The 23228-nt window shown below is 36.6% G+C and overlaps 1 protein-coding gene across 1 annotated transcript in view; it reads right to left on the bottom strand.

Moving 5' to 3' along the window:
• Positions 1-23228, bottom strand: part of RNF13 (ring finger protein 13) — a 42487-nt gene that overhangs the window by 12559 nt on the left and 6700 nt on the right. The window contains exons 2-8 of the mRNA XM_042801320.1: positions 23022-23149; positions 21256-21336; positions 17144-17269; positions 12227-12314; positions 10356-10446; positions 8995-9100; positions 4523-4616 (exon numbers count right to left, since the gene is read on the bottom strand). Of these exons, the coding sequence (XP_042657254.1) occupies positions 4523-4616; positions 8995-9100; positions 10356-10446; positions 12227-12314; positions 17144-17269; positions 21256-21336; positions 23022-23135 (700 nt within the window). The 5' untranslated portion in view covers positions 23136-23149. The remainder of the gene's footprint in view (positions 1-4522; positions 4617-8994; positions 9101-10355; positions 10447-12226; positions 12315-17143; positions 17270-21255; positions 21337-23021; positions 23150-23228) is intronic.

The raw sequence follows: 23228 nt of genomic DNA, 5'->3' as shown, positions 1-23228 counted from the left end.
GTATCTTGGCCTGTCTTACCCAACTTCACCACCCCATCTTTCATTGCACAGTAATTTGCAACGAGCCCTCAGCCCGACTGCTGCACCTGCACCCACTGGATCCATCAATTGCAGTCCATCTGCTACCTTTCTCCAACAGGTTATCACACAGACTAAATAAAACTATTACCCAGATTCCCCTTTGTGACTTGACGAAGGGAGGCAAGGCCATGCAGCAGGCAGGACCAGAAACACAAGCCCTCCTCAGTGCTGAGACCTGCATGATCGCTCAGAGTCCTGGAGCCTCCCAGACTCATCGCCAACCCAGTTTCACCTCCATGACTACATGCCCCACAAAGAACACAAGATTTCATTTTCAAAAGGGACCCTTTGCAGACATCATTTTCTGAAATACCCATTAATGTATTTTAAAAGCTAGCTCAGAACCACCAAAAAGCAGGGAAAAAAGTATGGAAACTGTTGCAAAATAAAGTATCGTGCTTCAGTAAACTGTATATGAAAAGTCTTTAGTAAGCAAAGTTGTCCAAAGTAATAAAAAAATAAAGTAATTTTCTGAAACACAGAATTACCCATCCACATATATGTGTACCTGTGAACCATGAAAGATGCAAAAACAAAACTGTCAAGACTTTGGTAGACCTTATGACTTGTTTTCTCTATTAGACCATAACAGTACTGTGCAGTCGAGCAGATGGGTCAGTAACGAAAAGTAATTACATCAGTTATAATTCCATTTGCAAGGGGGGAAAAAAAAAAAAAAAATCAATTTAGGAATACATAGTAAACTGCAGAACTGAACTTACTCTGAAGCAGATTTTTAAGAGGCATTGAGATACATCTATTTCCCACTATTTCTCAATCCTAAATATCAACTGGCATATAAATATATGTACACAAAAATTCAATACACATGATACTTTATATTAGGTATTTGTTTAAAATGACACATACTTTTACAGCTTATTATTTATCACATACATTGGGGCTTTCTTCCATGCATACATAAAGCATTTCAAAGCTGTCTAAAGTTACACTCTTTTGTATTTCAGCACCTAACCAAACAGCTTAATTTTTAGAGGTCTTGTGGATGTAGCAACTCCCCAGTTCTGCATTCTTTATCAGGTATCAAACCATTCATTTAGGATCCTAACTTTCAAGCCTCAATGAAGAAAAAAATTACTTCATTCATTTTTATTAATAATATGCCTACACATCTCTTTCTTTCACAGTATTCTATCTTCACTAAATTTACGATGTTTCTTTCTACAGGAGTGAGGAGTTACACTGTAGTATCATTGCAGTTAACATCTGAAAATCTTTTCAGTCTTTGCCTAGATCCCATTTTAGTATAAAGTTAATAAATATTTATTTACATAGCATAAAGGTTATTTCTGAAAATAAATTTTACAGTAAGTACCAATTCACAAAATTTCAAACCTATATTTTTTTCTAAGATATCATTCTTCAGAATATTCATATTTGCTAATGATCAAATTACAGGAACATTAAATGGATTTATGTTTTTTTGCTGTGTTCGCTTCTGTCAAAAATATCATACAAAAGATATCAACTCCCACTGACTTTTGTATGACCAAAATGTAATCTATTTTGTAAGGAATCACAACACAACTGCCCCAGAACTCTTTCAGTGTAGAAAACAGACTTTGATACCGTGTATGTTGCATTCTGTGGAATTATTCAAAGGGAAGACTTGTTGATTACAACTTTGAAAAGATAGTAGCCACATCTTTTATTACTGTGTTCTTTACTCATTACAGAAATGCTAAGTTCCTGATCTAAAGCTTACTGAAATTAGTAAAAAAATCCCATGTGTTACAGTGGCTCTTGACTCAAATCCTATTTACAGATGATGCATGTATTTTCTGTGTTAACAATTTTTTATGTATGTTAGAGTGCTATCACCCCTACAGAACAACCACCTTCATTGCATCATCACTTGACTATCAACCTATTAAATTCTAGAAATCCACTAAAGCCAGCTTTCCCTTAAAAAGCCTTTTACAGTACAGCAAAACCATTTATTAGGCAGTGATTCATGATACAAAAAGCAGTGCACGAAAGAAGAACCAGTGTCTATGAAATGTCAGTCAAGTACTGAAGTGAAGGCACCAATCTCTTTTAATACGAACAGATTTTTAAGAATACACTCAAGACAACAGAAAATCCAGCATTCCTAAAACCAGGATTATAGTTCACGTGAATTACTTTCACCTATCCTTCCAAAGCAAAAGGTAAGACTGTTTGGATATATCATCAAGAAGACTGAAGTGAATGGGTTTCGTGATGTCTTGAGAAATCCTGTATTTCATAAAAAAGCATGAAGCAATATATTTTTATTGTAATTGCCGAAGGTAACATACTGCAACTACCAGGTCAAATTTTGTCCTTTTAGTAGAAGTATTTCAAGCAAGTAATGCAAGGCATTAATTTCATACCAGTAGAACCAAAGCAATCATTCACTTAAAGAAACTGAAATCCTAGTTGAAAAAATGAGGCTTTTTGTTCTGTTTTTCATAAGCCACTGAATTCAGAATACCTGAATATTTACAGCCAGGTTTACTCTACAAAGACTGATTTCCAAACAATTCAGATTGTGTAAGATTCATCAAAAGCAAAGAGGAAGAAGAATGAGGAAAACAGCAGTATTTTTATACACTGGCTAGTTAGTAATGTAATTGAGATAATTCTAACAGATGCACGCAATTAACTGAAAAAAAGACATTAACTGTCTTTTTTGAAGCAACTTTTTCTTGAGAAGTACTTTAAAGAGAAAAACATAATTTACTTTGTATTTTTATTCTAATTATAGATTTCATAGGAATCAATAAGAGGAAACAAAATTAATATTAGCTTTATTGGTTTAAGGCAATTTTTTAGAGTTAATTTTAAATTTATAGCAACAGCTTATTATAGTAAGGTTCAGTCAACCCTGCAGAGGTAAACACTTTTTTTTTCCCCCCCTCTTATGAGGCTGACTAACATTGCACAAATACTGTATCTGCTTAAACTGAACATCTGCTTTGCACAAAGTGAGAGTAATGTCATTAATAATGCAGGTTGGCTTTATGAAGGGCAAAGAACAGTAAGTGGTTCTATCCTTGAATCCAAGCCTATCTCCTAACATGGTCTTTGTGCCTCAGCAATTACAATCTCTACTGACACATTATGTAAACAGTATTTCAATTAAGTACTTTTCCCGCCTTTTCTTCTCATACCTTGCAATAGCTTGTAAGACTGAACATCAGATGGCAAATGGTAACACATTTAAGAAACAAAACATAGAAGAAAAGTAGCAGATTTTTTTTCTAATTGAGGAGTAGACTACAACAGAGAAGGACTTCAGGTAGCTTTTCTATTTCACTGAATAAAGTAACTTACTACAACTCTATTTCTCATCATTAGATCTTGCATAAATTTAATCACTACAAAGAATCACAACAGCAAGTATTTTGGCATTACATTTGAATCGCTTTTGCCCTCACAGAAGTATTGTGATTGAAAAGGACCATTCTTCTGAAAAAGCAGATAAATTATACCCACAAGATAGTTTTGTTTTTAGTCTCCACAATGCTGGGCAATTTGTGTGCCACTAATATTTATCAGTTTCCAGACAAATAGTCACAGAACCATAGAACAGTTTGGGTGGGAAGGGACCTCAAAGGCCCCCCAGTTCCCACCCCCCTGCCCCGGGCAGGGCCCCCTTCCCCCAGCCCAGGGTGCTCCCAGCCCCGTCCAACCTGGCCTTGAACCCTTCCAGGGAGGGGGCAGCCACAGCTGCTCTGGGCACCCTGGGCCAGAGCCTCACCCCCCGCACAGGGAACAATTTCTGCCTTATATATAACCTAAACCTATTCTCTTTCAGCTTAAAACCGCCACCCCTCGTCCTATCCCACCCCCTGACCCAGAGTCCCCCCCCCCTCTCCTGCCCCCCCTTTAAGCCCTGGGAGGCCGCTCGAAGGTCCCCCCGGAGCCTTCTCTTCTCCAGGCTGAACCCCCCCAACTCTCTCAGCCCGGCCCCCCAGGGGAGCTGCTCCAGCCCCCCCAGCATCTCCGTGGCCTTCTCTGGCCCCGCTCGAGCAGCTCCGGGTCCTTCCTATACTGAGGACTCCAGAGCTGGATATAGTACTCCAGGGGCAAGTTCCAAATAATGGAAACAATGCATCACAGTGACTGACTGCTGTGGTTACTGTTAATGAGAGCACAACAAGGAAGTGTTGTGGAATTTCTGTATCGATTTTGTGGTATATTAAGCAACATTTTAATTCTCAGCCACAGTCTGCTATGGTGTCTGCTTTGCTTCCATTAAAGAAATGTTAGAACTCCTATCTCAGTGAGAACGGGGACAGGTCAAACTTTTTGTAAGCTCTCACTCCCAACTCTACTATTTCTTTCAAGTATATTCAAAATTGTCTCTAAAACTACAAAATCCCTCAATTTAGAGGCTTTTTGGGTGTTAAAAACAATAGGGTCTAATTAGTTAGACAAAGAATGATCCACTTGCCTTTCTTAAATTTATGTACAGGAAGTTTCTTAAGCTGATCCTTCCTAAGCCGATTCCTTCTTGCTCTGTGTCTGTCTTGCACAAATTTTGTGATCTGGAAACAGACATAAATAAGACAACATGAACAGGAAGTTAAAACAATAAAAATTTTGATTTGTGAGTTTTTGCAGTAAGTTAGTCAAAAGGGAACCCTTGCTCAAATCTGAATTACCTCTTCCCTTGCCTAGACTCAAGGATGAAGTCAAACAAGCTTAAAGGATGTTCTCAATGACCATGGCACTTGAAACTGAAAATACAAAAGCTTTTTTTGGAAAGGAAAAAGAAAAAAAAAATATGTCTATACTATATAAAATAATGGCCACTGTGGCAATCTTCTATCGAGGTCCGTGTACAGTGGGATAGCACGTTTCAGAGCAAAACACAATTCATTAAGTTTGACTGGTTTTGCTTACAGTTCTAGGTTACTACAGATCTTTTAGAGGATTATTCTCTTCATCAGAACTGTTTTCAGTTTCTAGATATAGTCTGAGGAGCAAAGGGGTTACTTCAAGCTGTAGTTACTTGCTGCCATCAACTATACTAAAGATTCTGTTTCCATTTTTTTAATATAGTCTCTAAAGCTATTTCTATTTGGTTTCTAATTATAGCATCTGTGATATGACATTCTCTCAAGTATGTTGCGAAACAAACAAAAAAGTGGCCTTAACTAAATATACACACTAACAAGTCTTTTGAAATTTGCAGAAGTGCTCTACACCTACCTACATTGTAGATATGGTAAACACTGAAAAAGTATTAATATTATAAACATTATTAATATCTCTCACTTTAGGAGTCTACATTGTAGATATAGTAAACACTGAGAAAGTATTAATATTATAAACATTATTAATATCTCTCACTTTAGGAGTCTACATTGTAGATATAGTAAACACTGAGAAAGTATTAATATTATAAACATTATTAATATCTCTCACTTTAGGAGTCCCTGAAAAGCATTGATATACTTCACAACAGATTTTTTTTTTAAAAAGTATGAATGTATCTATTTTATGGACAAATATTATTGGGACCATTTGAAACCGTAATTTGTTTTGGCAAAATAACATTTATCCTTCTGCATCACATCTGGCTTCACTTTTTAAGCATATTTGGATCTAAACTGTTCATTCAGACTCTCTTTATCCCAGTTAAACAATGAGCTGTATGCATAAACTGCAGTTTTTCTGCTGTAATTCAGATATGTAGTAACAGAGCCTCACATTAATTTCTTAATTAAAAGCAAGATTTCTTGAAAGAAGCTGGGCCAAAACCACAAATGAGTGAAGACTAAATCCAACCTGGAACCTCCCTGGCATCAAGTTCACCACACCAATTAATTGTCCAATGCTCTAACCTATCAATATCTCTTTGTTAAGGCCTCTCTACAGTCAAGGTATTTAATGTCTCCTAGTTTAGTAGCAGCGGCAAACTTAGTGTGCACTCAACTTGTGTCCAGGCCACTGATAGAAACATTAAGAACAACTGGCTTTGAATTTGACTGGGATGTTACCCTATTTACTACAGCTCTTTGTCCTAATCTTTCAGCCAATTGTTCACCCATCATATTGTGTACATGTCTAGCTTTATGGTAGATGTTTTGTTTAGAAGAATACTGTAAAAGACAGCATCAAAAGCTTTGCTAAAAACAGAAAACCCAACAACAACCAAAAAACCCAAACCAAACAAACCAAAACCCCACACTTCCACTACCTTCCCTTCATCCATTAGGTGCTAATTTTGTTGTAAAAGTATATTAAGTTAGTAAGGACTGACTTTACCTTCATGAACCCATGTTAGCTTTGACTGATGACATCTTTCAATAACTTCCAGAATAATTTTCTCCATAATTTTACCAGGCAGTGAAATTATAGGCCTGTCAGTCTCATTATCAGGGTCTTACTTTTTCATCTTCTTGAAAACAGGGCAAATAACATTTGCTAGATTCAAGTCAACTGGGACCTCTCCAAATTATCAAGACTGTTGACAAATAACAGAGGTCTCACAATAGTATCAGCCAGCTCCTTCAGTACCCTGGGATGAACCCCATGGGGCCCCACAGACTTGTGCGCATTTAGCTGCAGCAGCAAATCCCATACAAGTTCAAAGTCAACTGGGAGCTTATCAGTCCCTGAGTTGTGGGCCTCCAGTCCAGGGCTCTGGGGGTTCCAGGGCCAAAACCATACAACATCCACTTTATTAGCTTTTCCTCTAAACCTTATCTAGAGGCTCTCAGCCATTACATCCCCAGTCCAACCCTTTACACACAGCACTACCTCTCTGCCTCGCCTGTCCTGCCCATGTCTCCCAAAGAGCCTTTAACTCTCCATCACAGCACTCCAATTATAGGACTCTTCCCACCAAGTCTCACTTATGCCAATGATGTAGCTCCGTGAGTGAGCCAAAGCTTCTAGTTCCTCTTGTTTATTCCTCATACTGTGTGCATTAGTGTACATGCAGTTCAGATGTGCCACTGTGTACTCAACAATCATGGAGCAGAGGGAAAGCCCTCTCCAGCATACCGTCCCTCCAACACTGTTGTGCCACCCCACACCTTATGACTAGTGAGTCGGATTTTATCCTGTTGCTCCTTCAGACCTGCACTACACTCTTGAAAACACTCAAATACCGATCCCTCTTCCTTCCCCCTCCCCCCCCCCCCATTTAACATAAGTTCTGTAGATGGATTTTGTCATTTCTATCATATAACCTGTTTTCAAAATCCTCCAAATATCTGTCCCAAATACATAGGATAGGTAACCCTGACTTGCAAGCATACAATATAATTTTCTCCTGGTTCTTGTCTGGTTTTCCTCTATAACAAGATTCCAAGACGTGAATAGAACCATTCATTTTAGCACTTGACTACCTATTGACACTAACAGAAGAGAAATACAGGTGTCTCAAAGCCTTTACTTTAGGTGGGACATATTTGGAAAAATACATTCTTAGTCATAGTTTACAGACATGCCCTTTTTTACATTTCCTCACAGTGCATAAGCAAGGAAACTGGAAACAAGTTTAAATGCCTGAAATTTTCTTCAGCAAATGTTTATTTCCCCTTCTCATAGCTAATCCTACCTAGCATCTGTTTATTCCTTTTGGATTGTACAGATGGTTTTTGCCAGTATATTTTAGTTGAAATCCAGAACTCTCAAATTCACACATTAAGTAAGAAATTGTTTTAATTCAGAGTATCAGCATGCTGACATAAAAAGATCCAGATCTTAAAAGGCAAATTTTAAAGAATCATTATCTATGAAAGATGGCATATTTAGATTGGATATAGTGAAGAAAGTTTTTATGATATGTGTGGTGAGACCCTGGTACAGGTTGCCCAGAGCAGCTGTGGCTTCCCCCTCCCTGGAAGGGTTCAAGGCCAGGCTGGACGGGGCTTTGAGCAACCTTGGATAGTGGAAGGTGTTCCTGCTGTTGTCAGGGGGCACGAGGGGTGGAAAAGATTATTTTTAAAAGGTCCCTTCTGACCCAAACCATTCTGTAATTCTATGGCTTCTGATAAAAGAACTCACACCCTAAAGATAAACACTTTACAGATTTGTTTAGCTCACTACTATAACACTTGTAATGCCACTTCTGATACAGAAAACAGCTGTTTTCATAGCGAGGGAAACAGCTGCAATTCTAAGGAGAGGTGGTCTTTCAGCGGGATTAGCCTTGTGTTTGTCCCATAAGTCTAGTTCCTTGCTAAAGCGATTAGTGTAAATTAGTCTGTAATTTAGTTCATTTCTTGACCTGAAGATGACAGCATTGAAGTCCATAATGAATTTTAGCAACTAACTTATCATCATCTAAAAACAAATGCAGCTAAAGTGGTGAAAAACCATTCCAAACCATTCCAAAAAGTGTAATGCTAAGTATTCTGAAATAATATATAGCTATGCTATTTTACCTTTTATAGGAGACACATGGACAGCTGAGAACCTCTATAGGTAATGTATATGCTGTAAAATATATGCTATATGCTGTAACAAGGTTCTGAGGATGCTGACCGATTACTATACCTGCAGTAAAAAACAGTGAGACCTGCACTATAGAACAGTGGGACTAACATTTATTAATCAGTACAAGGTTAGTAAGGTGGGACATACTCTCAGTGTACAAGAGCACAAGGACAGGTCATTCGTTATGGGGTGAAAAATAAAGTGTTTGTGCAGTGGAAGGGTAGCAGTGAGGACAATTCTCTGTGAGCAGTTACATGCCAAGTAGAACATCCTCAGGGCTCCTGGTACCCCTTTACCAAAATTCTGCACCTGTTTATTGTACTGAGAAAATAAAGGATTACAGGTAAGCATGGTACAGGTATGTACAGTAAAAAAGCTTTCAATGTTCCTTTACTGTATCGCTTCATTTAACTTCAGTAAGCAACAGTTCTATGTTTGAAAGAAAAAGTGTTATTAAAAGAAGGAACTTACCATAAATATGACGATGAGAATAAGACAGATCCCTACTATTATTAGGAAAGGGATTAAGTAATACTCCAAAGGAAGGCTGAACTCTGGGATTAACACAACATGGCCACTGTGAGAAGAAAAAAAGAGAACACTTTCTAAATAGGTTAGAATTTGATGAACAATGAATTAAAGAATAAATACAATAAATAAAATAAAAAAGGTTATCACTAGACACACTAAAAGTAATAGCTACCCATGCACAAGAACATAGAAAATTCAGCTGATATCCACATAATGTAAAGCCAAGTAAACAAAAGGGTAAAATAAACCCTCATATCTGCTTTGATAGCAGAATAAGAAAAATATAACATGCCTATCAAAAGATACTGTGATGATATTATTTACTAAAGCATTTTGGGTTATACATGAAGTTTAGTTTCAAATCGTGAAGCATGGTAAAGTGCACCCTTTGTCCTCTGGAGAGTCAATAAATCTTACTAGACAATCTGATACAGATGCTGGCAACGGGATATCTGAATACTAGTATTTATTGATATTTAAGGAAGTAAAATCCCATTATAACTCTCTTGGCACAAGCAGTCAGAAACACCTGAGAAAGTACACCGTATACAGGTATTAGCAGTTCTACAACTACAACTCATGTGGAGCCACACTTGTACTTATCAAGTAGTTTTGTCAGCAAGGTGTCTACTTAAGAATGACACAATCTAGTTCTGACTAAGTTAGTGAAAGGACAGAGACACCTGCAGAAACAGGATTAGACTAACAGTAGGAAACACCTCCTTTTTCATCCTATTCAAGGCATATATTTTAACCATCTTGTTCTTGCAATGTTTTTCTTTTTTAAAGTTTTATAAACTTAAAAGCAGAACAGAAGTAGTGCAATCCTAACCACGCATCCCATCAGAATCACCTCAAATGCACCCTGCAGATTCACCCAGCATAGGAAGTTCTCTGACTTGTTCTAGAACTATTAAATAAATGAGGAATTTTTTTTTATTTATTTTTTTTTTAAAGACCAACATCTGATTTCTATGGGAACTGACATGCTGTAAAAAGAACATACCTTCAGATCTGAAATACGCATACTCTCACAAACGATTCTGTGATTCCTAGATCATTAGCTAAACTCATATGTTTGATGCTACATGAAAATGAAAGGAGTAACACTGGATAAATATATGGTAACCCTCTTGCAGGAAAGCAATTTTAAAAATGCTTTCTGCCCATTGCTCTCAGGCACAAGGTTTCATCTGGAACGCCTATAGCCTCTGTCATCACAACATTCTACTTTCAATCCATAAATATTAAAAAGAGGCAATGACCTAATGCAAGCAATAACACAGCTGCACGTAACTCACCCCTTTTCATAAGTAAATTCTTCTTTAAGAGAATTAGCTGACGTCTCACCAATAAAGACAGAAGGAATGTCAATCTTCTTTAAAACCTCAACTGTATAAAAAAAGCAGGAAAATAAAACTATTATTATGCAGACACCCTATGGGGACTCTTAAGACATAAGACTTGAACATTATGAGACTATCAGAATGTGAAAACATTGTAACATGATGACATATAGACTGATGCACATGCATGCTACATCTTTATGTCATACAGTAAGTGGTATTATTTTTCTTATCTATCTAGGAACTTTACTACCGGTATAGAAATCTAAATTCTGCATGGAATATTTAAAAGCAACATATACCCAAAATATTTTGACAAAAAAAAGATGTGTGATCAGTAACATCATGCTTACTCAGAAACTTAAAGTCACACAGGTCCATTGATTTGCAGAATTTCTGGCAACTTACATGATTTTGTGATCTGGTATTGTAAATTTTAATTAATTTTTCTTCCTTTCTTTTCACCCTAAACATAAATGAACACGCTAGAAACAGCTGTGGCTAGAAAAGGTCAAAAAGAAGAAAATGAACAAATTCTAGATCTGTAGATGTCAGTGTCAAGAAACTTGATGGAGATGTCTCCCCTTCTCTGCTTACTAGTAAAGGCAGTAACAAGCTCAAAAGATGCAGCACAAATGAAAAATTGAAAGATGAAGCCCACATTCTAGAAAACCTTCTTCTCAGTTTCACTTTATATTGATTTGCATCTCTGACTTATACTTCACATTTAAGGGTCAAAGTATCTTGAGTTTAGTCACTATCAAAGCATTCAAGTTCACCAAGGCAAAAGCATACGTGGCAATGTCACCTCAAACTAACCAAGTCTGCATTTGTTCTGAACTTGTTCTACATTTTGATTTCTTTGTGAAACCTGAAATAAGATTCTCGCAGGTTGGGAATTCATTAAAACCACTTTCACATAGCTTTCTGGGCTACTCAGCTGCCATTTAGTTTGCTGAAAGTTCATTTCCTAGTTTACTCAATAGTATTTCCACTTGGAAAGACTTTTTTGTTCCCATTTAGGATTTTTTCCCATACTGAGCAAGCTCAAAAACTGGACAAAATGAATGCCACAAAGAAAATCATAACAGCATTATAGACAAAGAACACATACCACAAAACAAAACCAACATTTTGACTAGGTTACAAGAGGTTCTGAACATATTCACTCCATGAAAGGTTAAAATCAGAACAGCTAGCATCAGAATCAATCAGAAAATGGCGCACTGGTCTCTAAACAATCTTTTTCCTACTGAAAAACTGGAAATATGTGCATGTAATATGTATTCATATGAAATCAGAATCCATTTTTTGAAAGGAACAGAACAATATGCATAGCAGTGCAACAAAATGGAACCACTAACAAATACTAAAAAGTCATATGTTTAAGTTTTATTTCCTTTCAAAAGAGTAGTTTTTTACTTGTATTTCCACTTAATTAACGACACAGCTATTTTCGACAGTCAGATAAATCTCTCATATATTTAGTCATTTAACCCATAACAGTTGAACTAAAATTTAATGGAAAAACAGAAGAAACACTCAGAGAATGTACACACTTAATGCCACAAATAATACACAAGTATACATATATGTTCTTATATGAACATTTCATTTTAAAATGTTAAAAGCAGGAGGATTTCTAGTTGGGTTGGGTTTTTTTCTGGAGTTTTTTGTGGTGGTAAAGGTTTTGTTGTTTTGTTTTTTGGGGGTTTGGTTTGATTTTTCAGAGTTCATCAGAATACTTGATACTGTTTTTAATACTGTACACTCTAGTGGGTGAAATGATTTTCAAACAGGAGAGAAGAAGTGATACCTGTACTTACTGTCGTTGGATCCCATGCTTATGAGGTCATCGGAATCAACATTGTGAACTATAGCTGCCTTGTATCCAGCTCTCTGTGCATTTAAAACCTGTAAGCCATACAAAGAAATTATTAGAAAGACTGTTGCTTCAAAATACATCTGTCCTCTCTAGGACAAGGTACACTTTCAGGAAGTTATAGATGGGTCCAGAGGAGGCCACGAAGATGCTGGGGGGGCTGGAGCAGCTCCCCTGGGAGGCCGGGCTGAGAGAGTTGGGGGGTTCAGCCTGGAGAAGAGAAGGCTCCGGGGGGCCCTTCGAGCGGCCTCCCAGGGCTTAAAGGGGGGGCAGGAGAGGGGGGGAGGGACTCTGGGTCAGGGGGTGGGGGTAGGACAAGGGGTGATGGTTTTAAACTGACAGAGGGGAGATTTAGGTGAGATGTAAGGCAGAAATTGTTCCCTGTGCGGGGGGGGGGGGGGGGGCGCTGGCCCAGGGTGCCCAGAGCAGCTGTGGCTGCCCCCTCCCTGGAAGGGTTCAAGGCCAGGTTGGACGGGGCTGGGAGCACCCTGGGCTGGGGGAAGGGGGCCCTGCCCGGGGCCGGGGGGGGCACTGGGGGGGCTTTGAGGTCTGTTCTGACCCAAACCAGTCTGTGATTCTATGATCATTTGTACTTATAAAACAAGTGCCAGCTTTCAAAAGAAAAATCATATAATTGTTCTTACAGTCATGTAAAAAAATAATTCCAGAAAAATCATTTAATATTGTCTGCAGACAGAGAGTTTTTGCCTATATTAAAAACAGGATTAAAAATTTTCTACTGGTAGATAAAAATAATATTTAATTGTAATTGAAAATAAAGGTACTAACTTTGGTAAACTAGAAATTACCACTTGATAGCTTATGAAGTCACACGAGCAGTATCTTTTCTGTGCCTTTAGAGATGTGGAAATAGCTTTTGATAGTTGGGCTGTCAGGTAAGATTTCTCATGGAAAAGTACAAAATTATAAATATGGGTACAAAACTATAAATATATTGTGTACCAGTTATGCTTCTCATATATACTAGCTTTTTTGTCAATACAAGGAGACCCTAAGGTTCACGTAAGTGGCATTTGCTGCAGTGACTATTACTAATGGAAACATAACTAAATTACAACTATTCATCTCAGATACTGCTTCTAATGCATCCACAACAGTATAAAAACTCATCACAAGATGCAAAAAGCACTAGAGAACCTTGAGTAACATTTGGGTTTCATCCTGTATTCAACTCCTGTTCAAAACTATGTAATAAGCTTGGCTATAGCTGGACAGACTTGTTCTGAATTGAGCTAGTATTATGTCTGCCTAGATGCATGTATTTAAGGAGACTGCAATGCAAATACATGCTTATGTAACAGGCAACCATCAAACCATTAAGTACTACTGAACAAAAGATCACAGCTTTAAATACCTCTGAAACTGGAAAACAGTTGCAGCACTCTGATATTATGGCATCACAACCGCTTTATTAATCAGTCAAATATCAACTACAGCACCACCCGTATAAACAGACATACCTACAAACAAATCTTATGGAACCCTGTCCTACACTAATTCACCGAGAGATCACAACCATCTCTCTTTTTCAGCAGACTACTATCACCAGATCAGAAAAACACAGGGGAAAATTCTTGTGCTCCTTTTCAAGACCTCTACCCTCAAAGTTAAGAGAGGAGAAAAGATACATGTATATATACATACACACACTCCCAATTTGTCTTCTCAAAAGACAAACAATAATGAAGAGAAGAATTCAAAAGTTCACTGAGTGATCTGAGCTTTAAAAGCTCCCTGGTTAACAGGTAATCAGTGACAGTTTCTATGTAGCATTAATTTTTGTGTTTATTTCTTTAACATCACATCCTGAATAGGTGTTTATTAACTGTCCATTATACACTGAAATATGTCCTTCAGGACAGGTAGCAAGTACTTTATATTACTTAAGGAAAAGTTTTAGTTCCCTACACACTTTTGCCACTTACTTGTAATACAGGCCATTTGTTTAATTATTGGATTGTAAAATGATGGTGTTTGAGTAAAACCACACATGAATATGCCTACAAGACATTCAGTTGGCACAGGGTTACTCAAGTAAAGAGTGACATGAACACAATCACAGCCAGGCACCTTCTGCACAAGCTACCATGAACAGCACAGGCTTAATGACACCATCTAGCTGCCAACAGCAGTAACAATTAGCCTGTTCAATTCTGTTGTGAGGTTGCAACTTCAGCCTCCCTACCCAGGGCCCCAAAGACAAAAACATTGATTGCACACCAAAACTGAAGCATTAACCCATTTTTAAGATACACCTAAGCAGGACAGTACAGCTTCAGGAAATTATTTCTTATTACATATAACTTTCCACTATATCCATATTCCTAATACTGATATTCCAAACAGCAGAACAGTATTATTGGAAAAATGTAGACACCTAGAGAAATCCCAATACTAAAAAAACATGATTGTGAGTGTGGCCAGTATTATATGTTACAGCAAATATCCATAGCTCATACATAAAATGATCTTTTGTTTAATGTATTTGCTGGATTTTGTGCCTAAAGAGACATTTTTAATATAGCAAGGTATCATTTATTTAAAGTACATATAATCCCAGACCACTCTAATAGTTTTTCCATTTGTAGCACAACTTTACATGATGCTTATTTTGACAAACAAACCTTTTATGTAGGCAGAAAATATGTGATGCATGCTACATGATGTCGACAATGTATTTCAAAGTCACTGATGACCAGACCATAAATGCAGGCTTGAGAAAGATGTTTTGTAATTATGCAGGAGTTGAAAGCACAGCACCACCCTCTCTTGACAAGTCTCTTTCCACACTGGTCACCAACACAAACAGCAGTAAAAATCAGTTATGACAAGTGAGAAGACACATTCCAAAAAGCTCTGAATTGCTTCCACTTGCTTTCAGCCTTTACCCTCCTCCTACTGTGACATAAGTTTTCCTGTAAGAAATCACTAGATGCTAAGAGAGAGATGGAAGGGAAGAAGAGACTGTTTCTGGCCTAGTAAAGATTCATATACAATAAAGTCAAGAAACAGCTATGCACCTGTATTTGTAGTTTTCTGTGTAAAACAGAAGGACAGATGAGACTTTCAAATAAACTCGTTTTTGTTAAAATCTACATATCAGCTATTTGACTGACAAGATGCAATCTAATTCACATCTCAGTGCAGGTGCCACTTCCTGACAGAAACTTCAGGGCAAAACGCTGTAGTATCTATGAAATTATATAACACAATATTGCAATATTATTAGCAACATAATATAAAAGTGAATTCATGAGCCAGTGAGTACATATAAGCCCATGCTCGCCTTGGAACTCCTGATCCACTTTCTACTTTGCTCTTCATCTAATACAGAAACATGTGGGAATCCACTTTTCCATGGATGTTACATGAAATATAAAATCATCAAAAAATGCTTACATACAGAGCTAGTGTGACTTAAACCTTAACTGACCATGGAAATCTCTCGATGGCAGTGTACAAATCTTTCATTTTCTGCAAGGAACACTCATTGACCATGTGTGACAAATCAAGATGTATAAAATTAAGATACAAGAGCTCACATTTACAAAGTTGATAGCTTTGTAGAAAAGCAATTCCACACACTTACCCCCTGACTGACTCTTGCCCTTAGCTAAGCAGCTTTCCAAAGATTCTCAGAATCCTGTGACCAGCAACAGAGATGATTTTTCTGGTTTACCACCAGAGTAAAAGCTGAAGACTCAGTCATAAAGCTGACTTCAACAAAACAAATTATTTTCAGCAAACAAGCATTTGCTGTACTCCTGATTAAAAACGTATTGACTAGAAAAATTCTGACCTGTTCTTTAACAGTGTCTTCAGCAGTAATACCATCCCATCAGTTGAGGGGCAATTAGATAGGTAAAGAGGACATGAAAAAGACAAGTAGTCATTCACCCTTCCTTTTCAAATTAAGCCATATACACACACAGTAACAGGATTCACAGTACAAAATACGTAACATTCCTGAGTTTGATGTGAAGATGGGTAACAGGAACAGTGAGGCTGCCTCTACCGCTGGAATCTACAGCCTGAGTAGAATTTATGTATTTAACCACAGCACCATATAAGTGAATACACCATATAGCAAATATGGTTGGATTTCCTGTTAGATCATAGAAGTCAACAACAAATTGAAGAGCCCTGTTTTCTTTAACACATCCTTTGCTGCCCCACATATGAGGGTCATTTTCAAGAAAACCACATGTTCTCACCAAAGAAATAATTCTGATTTTGTGTATTTAAAGTAACACAGAGAATACTCCACTTCAGTTGCTGGTCAAAATTTTTAAAATAGAAATATTTCATAGTATAACATCTAGCTGTTGTACCCATTTAAAATCATTCCTATTCTACCACCTATGCCTGTTTCTACCCAGCAGTGCACTGTCTCCTCTCCCCATCAATGAACGGTGACACTACCATTGTTCACGGGGTCTCAGTGTGAGCCACAAGATGATCCAGCTATTAAAAACAAAAACAAATCAGGAAAGTGGCTTGCAGATTTTGGGTGCTTTTATGTTATCTCCATTCCCTAATCTCCCCTGTGACCCCTGGCAGCAGAGTCTAATTGGCAAGAAAAGCTGATATTGCTACTGAATGCTTTGTATTATAAAACTGCGGCATCCGTCATCCTTATTTGCCATGTAAGCTGACTCACAAAAGGATAACATTAACCTAAATCATATTACAATATTGTTTTATCTGATTGTAGACAATAAAATTCTCCCTTCCCTTCATATCAGTATCTATCCTGCTCTTCGCAACAGATACTTTTCTGAAGCACCACTACAGTCTTTAAGGGGGAAAAAAAAAAAGAATTTAAAAAAAAAAATCTTACCTTGATATCAAAGTTGCACTCAAGCCTTCGAATTAACACAATAAAAGCACTGGACGAGTTGTCTTTCAGTGGAGGTGGGGCTATAGGCTCACATGCATTCTCTGGTTTTGAGTTTATTAGGAATCCCTAGAAAACAGGAACAGAAACAGGACCCTCATTTCTCTTTGTCTTAACAAAAGGGCTGGCAGACAACTATAAGGAAAGAAAACTACATTTTCTTACAACAGCTAATCACATTCTTATTACCAACTCATTCCTGTATTATAGCAAGATTTCTGCTACATCCCCAACTACTTATTTTGAATAATCAGAATCTTTATGTCTGTAAAGAATTAAAAAGAAAATAGTTTTTTCCAATTACATCATCTGAAGTTCATAACTCAGATTCTGCAGTATAATTCAGCATAAAGAAGACTGCATATAATACATTATTACTGTAGAACTATTACCCTAAAACATGGAGATTATCAAGAAACTGAAGCATAGTAGCCTAAGAAGAACTAACACAAACCTAGTACTTGGCAATTAAATGGGGAAACTGAAGAAAGGCATGTGAAATCAGCACTGAACTAGCATACAAAATAGCTAGTTTACTATGGTAAGCAAAAACCAAAGATCATCAAGTCTGATACAGTTGAAAGATTGCAGAAGTACACAATTCTGGCAGTATCAATCTTAAATCAATCTCTGGATTGTTTTCAGGTGACCAAGTTAGTACTCCACCACCACTGAAAATGTCTGAAGTAGAAACTCTCCTATCCTCATGCTTTAACATATGCTGAAAAGTTCTACAGCTTCTCAGAGGAAACATGCTCACCTGAATACTGAATGCACTGACACAAGTCCCTCTCCACTATATTGTAACTTGAGGGCTGACTACTCCCTTGAACTTCCTCCCCGCTACTGTAAATGCTCTGTAAACACTGCTGATAGGTAAATTCGCAAGACAAATGCCAAAAGAGTATCACGCATACTGCACAATACTATCTGTTCTAGCTCTAACAAGAATAGACCTTCCATTTTGCCTTTACTAGAAGATGCTTGCTTCCCTGGGCAAACCTCTACATCACCTGAAAAGAAGCTTCCTTATTAATCAGATTAATATCATTTAGTTAACTAATAGTTAGAGTGATATTAGATTCCCCTCTGTCAGTCTCTTCACAACAGATTTTGCTTACCAAGATACAGAAAAATCCAGACTGTACACCTAGAGGAGGTTTTGTCTACCGTTCACTTGAAATACACCTATTCAGAAAAATTACTTTCTTCTTGAGGCTTTTGTGCAATAAGGTCACAGCGCAATGGAGGCTTTTGGACGTTAATGGAATGGAGTATCATTTGACATAAGATTATTCCTATAAGAGTCACAGTTGTTTAAATCAGTTTTAAAGCTAGAGCAAATTATCATACAGATAAAGAGCAGTGAATTGCCAGAAAATAAGAATATAAGTAACTTGCTTCATGATCAAATAAAGATCATGAGAAGCTGCACTGTTGTGGGCTCAATAAATTATTGCTACAGTTCTAGATATATCCTCAAGAGCTTTAAACTCTCAGTTTTCACTGACAAATTTAGATATATAGAGAGATGTTATCAACTGTGTAGAAATAATAATAATTATTATATATAATAATTATTATATAGAAATGCATATCTAAACTGTCAGTTTAAATATATAAAATATGTGTTTATATTAGAGTTTATATATATAAATTGTCAATTTAAATGTACTTAATGTATAATCTTACATTTCATGAACAATATATATTTATGGATAAAGTTTAAGCTACAAGAGAGATAAGCAATTTTGTTTTGAGGAATATCTTCTTGTAGTGGTAATATCCCTTTTGGCATAGAAGCTGCACCAGCAATCTGTTCTTTGCCAAGTTTGTGGTGACAGGCACGTTACACTCTATAACAATTAAAAGCAATATCCACTGAAAAATCTACACCAATTTGCTGACAGCCAAATTTAGGTCCCTAAGGTTCCCTTGATTTATACAGCAGATGCTACTTACATAGTTTCACACAAAGCACTTACTCTTTTTTAACTAGAGTGGTATGTCTGGAACCAACTGCATTCTGCAGAGAAGTTTTACACAAATCACACATCACCATGTTACAGTTCAAGAAACACATACATTGAAACCAAAGGCTAAGTATGACTAGACTGGATTTTTCTTAATGCTACCATATGTTCTTAAATACCTTTAATTGAGGAACAGTTCTTCTAAGGACACAATCACAAATGACTGGCTGCTTTATGACCAGAGCACACAAGCCAAAAAAAAAAAGCGAAGCACCTACATTTATGCTTTGGCACCAGTTATAGAATCTGACAGATTGTGTTTTACAAGTTGCATATTAATAAATCTTAATCATAAGCATTAAAAAAGTATACCATTTTCATCCTATTTCAACTAATATCACAGCATTTTTAAAAAAATAAAATCTTAATGCAAACAAAGTTTCAGTATTTTGGTCAGGACTAAAACGCATTATTTTTACACTGGTGACAATATCCACCTTCATTAAGACACAGAGCTGTCTAACAGTTAAAAAGGTTAGAATCAAAGCTCCTTATATCTATTTTTGATTAGTTAAAATGGCTCACTACTTGGGCAAATCACTTAATTACCCTCTGTTTCTCAGTATAGTCAGTAAACAACTACACAGCTCCAACACCACTTTCTCCCTGTGATAAAACCCACTGGGCATGAAAATGAAGTCTTCTTGAGGTTCCATTTGCAGAGGAATTCTTAGAGTTACATGAATTCCTACAGCAATTTATTCCCCTTTGGGATTAAAAGGACACCATGTAATCACACAGTGATCCAACCTCGTACCTTTTCAGCAATTTCATTTTTTGCATAGGTTTTACTCAGAAGCATTGCAACATGAGCCATGCTGCAGAAACAAATTGTGGGGCCATAGAGGCTAAAGAAAGAATTACCATCAACGCAGTGCTCTGCCCTCATGTACTATTCACAGTCTCCACAGGTGTGTAAATGACAGCAATTCCCCTTCACCAGAACTGGGAAGGTGGTCAGGTTAAATATGTTTCCAGCTTAGAATTCTTATACAAAATAAAAACATAAACATTTCGGTCAAATACTTACTCATACACTTTTCAAAGTGACAGCCAGACAAGCAAGTTACTGCCACAAGATTGACTCCATGTAGCCACTTCCACAATAAAAAAATAAAAAAGGTAATGAAACCTGACCTTCACACAAGTAGTAAACTCTCTGGATGGCTAAACTAATTGCCTTTCTTGTAGATGAGCATTTCAAGTACAGGAGAGGAACAGAAAATATAATTTATCTGAAATAAACAAACTTTCTGACACTGACTGCAAGAATGCGATCCTAGAGAAAGTACGTACTTCATGTCACTGCACAGGCATTTTAGGTAAGGCAAAGAGAAAAATGTAGCATGCCCGCTGTTCCTGAATTCGACAGCACACCAGCATCTGACAACAAACATCAGCTACATAATCTCAGCAACAAACTTACCTCAGAGGATGTGAAGACTATAACTGAACTGGATATGCATCTAGCTTTTAAATACTTTTCCAAGCAGCAGGACTATGACACAAGTTTACAGCTTTTTTTAAAATTTATTTTCTACATCCTCCATCTTATTTTACGCAGATAAAAGCAAGTTTGTCTTTACTCCAGTTACTGACTACTGCCACCAGAATGTATGGACAGCCACTACCTTAGCAGAAGTCAGAAAAAGTAGAACACTTCTGTGGGCAAATTATCACCAATTTTGGAGAAAACAATGCTCTACCAAACTTACTTTCTTAGAACCTCCTCATGCAGCTATTTTAAATATATTTATTAAAAATGTTCAGAAATTCTCTTTTACATACAAAAAATGTCAGATTACCAAAATTCTCTTAGGAGAAGAATCTCCTCTTCACAGGCAACAGTTCACATCACTTTGCACATTTGTTTTGCTTAAGCAGTAGATGAATCAGTTTTGTATTTTTTCCTCAGTGCTATACTCATTTAACTTTCATCTTTTTTAGCTTACAGAAGAAGTGTTCAGCAGATACAACACTCTATATATCTATTCAGGTTATATATATAATTTTTTTTTTTACCTTCAAGCCTTCTGCTGGAAGTCTGTAGCCAAATCTAGCAGGTAGATCATCAAAGGTCTGGGTTCCATTTTCAAGGTTATACTAAGAGAAATAAATTTTAAAGAAAATTCAGGTTTGCAACAAGAGAGAAATAGCTAACAAGAGTAAAGAGAAAAGTAACACTGCACTTTTTTTTTAGATTAAAATATTTATCAGACATAGGACCTCTTGTGACCACATCAACAAAATCACAAAATTGCTCTACTCCAGTATGCTGTCTTCTTCCATCCTCACTATTCACTCATCTATCTTCTTCAGAATGTCCTTCCTGAGCTTGTGCTACATTTTCCTTGAATCACTTAGCAAGCCCCAACTTAAGCTAGGGGTCAGACAGAAACCTATTTATTTTTATCCCTTTTTTAAAAAATAAACAATCATGCTTCGTATACACATAACTATACAGACAATCATTCATTTCAGCCTGCAACTACATGAGAACGCAAAAGCGTAAAAACACACCTAAATCAGTATGGAAAAGAAGAATTCTTCTCATTGGTGAACCCAAAACTTCAGCTGGAATTTTGTTCCCCAACCAGGCAATCGCTAAACCATTAAATCTCTCAAGATTGTAAACTATCTGTATGCCTTCAATTCCACGTGACACAGTGTGCAAATATTCCCTTTTCTTCTGTGTATCTTAGGCATTCCACTGGCTCCTTTTTACAGCAAAGTTTTAAGAAGTGTCTAGTTCCTCTCTTAATGGCCTACTTCAAATATATGCTCAGAATAGATCCGTAATTTCAAATATCCAAGAATAAAAGACACTTCATTTTTAGATGTAATTATTTTAGAATACTGCACACAGAAGCTTAAATAGAAGAAATTAAACTAAACCTCCAAAATGCCCCTTTTTTTAAAAAAAAGTGTGTGTGTGTGTTTGTTTTTTTCAAGCTTTTCTAAGGGAGGAAGTAGCAAGAATGAAAAATAGATTTTTTATGAAAAGAGGAAGCACAGGCTTGGTGAGAGAAGGGAAGAAGGAAAATTTGGTTTACAGTAGAAAGCCAGTTTAAAATTTCACAATAGAATGGTGATGTCAGTTCCATAATAAAGCAATTTTCTATCTCCATTGTTTCTTAAAATTTTTATCTACAAAAGTAATAGAATAGTAACAATCTGAAGATCTGAGTAATGTAATTAAGTATTCATCAACTGCACATTACCACAAACTTTTAAGTATTTTTAACATTTAGCTTCAAGCATTTGTGGTACACACCCCAAAAAATACTATTCTTAACAATAGCAGAGATTGACAGCTATTAACAAAAAATATGTATCTAGGTGTAATTTATATAAAAAACTTTACTGACAAGGCCTCCAGCACACACCTAAATTATACTACCCATGGAAAATTATTTTACTTCATTTATATACACTTACCCTACAAAATGGCATCCCTGACCAAAAGTTAAATTGATGTCTAAACCAAATAATCATGGAATTCTTTTAATAGGGTTATAATATGCTATAGGATACCTGGCCAGATTGGAACTTTTTAAATGACTAAAGGAATTAAGTGCTTTCACTCTCATGGTATCTGAGCAAACATCATCTGTAAGTTCATTCAAAAACATGCTTTTTAAATTTTTTTTTAATTGAACTAAACTGTTAAGGCAATTCCATTCCAATAAACCTTATATAATATTTATTGTACTGATTCATTACTAGAATAGTTTAAAATGAAGATTCAATTTTATAGGGATTTCATCTATGTAGAAAAATATACTTACTGCTAAAATATCTGCCTCCACAGGTAAGAGATTCAGGAAAGCAAATAACTGAACAGTCAAAATAGTGTATATCTGAGTGGCAGACAACATCAGCATTCCTATTGACAACAGCATATTTTATTTAATACCTGCAACAAAAAACAAACAAACAAAAAAAAACAAAGTCAAGGCATATGGCACATATTTTCCTCTGTCATTTTACTGGGC

Source organism: Tyto alba, unplaced genomic scaffold (genome assembly GCF_018691265.1).
Source record: "Tyto alba isolate M040663 unplaced genomic scaffold, T.alba_DEE_v4.0 Super-Scaffold_10, whole genome shotgun sequence".
In the NCBI taxonomy this organism is placed as follows: domain Eukaryota; kingdom Metazoa; phylum Chordata; class Aves; order Strigiformes; family Tytonidae; genus Tyto; species Tyto alba.
Note: the sequence above shows the minus strand (reverse complement) of the source record. Positions and strands in the feature narration are given on the sequence as shown.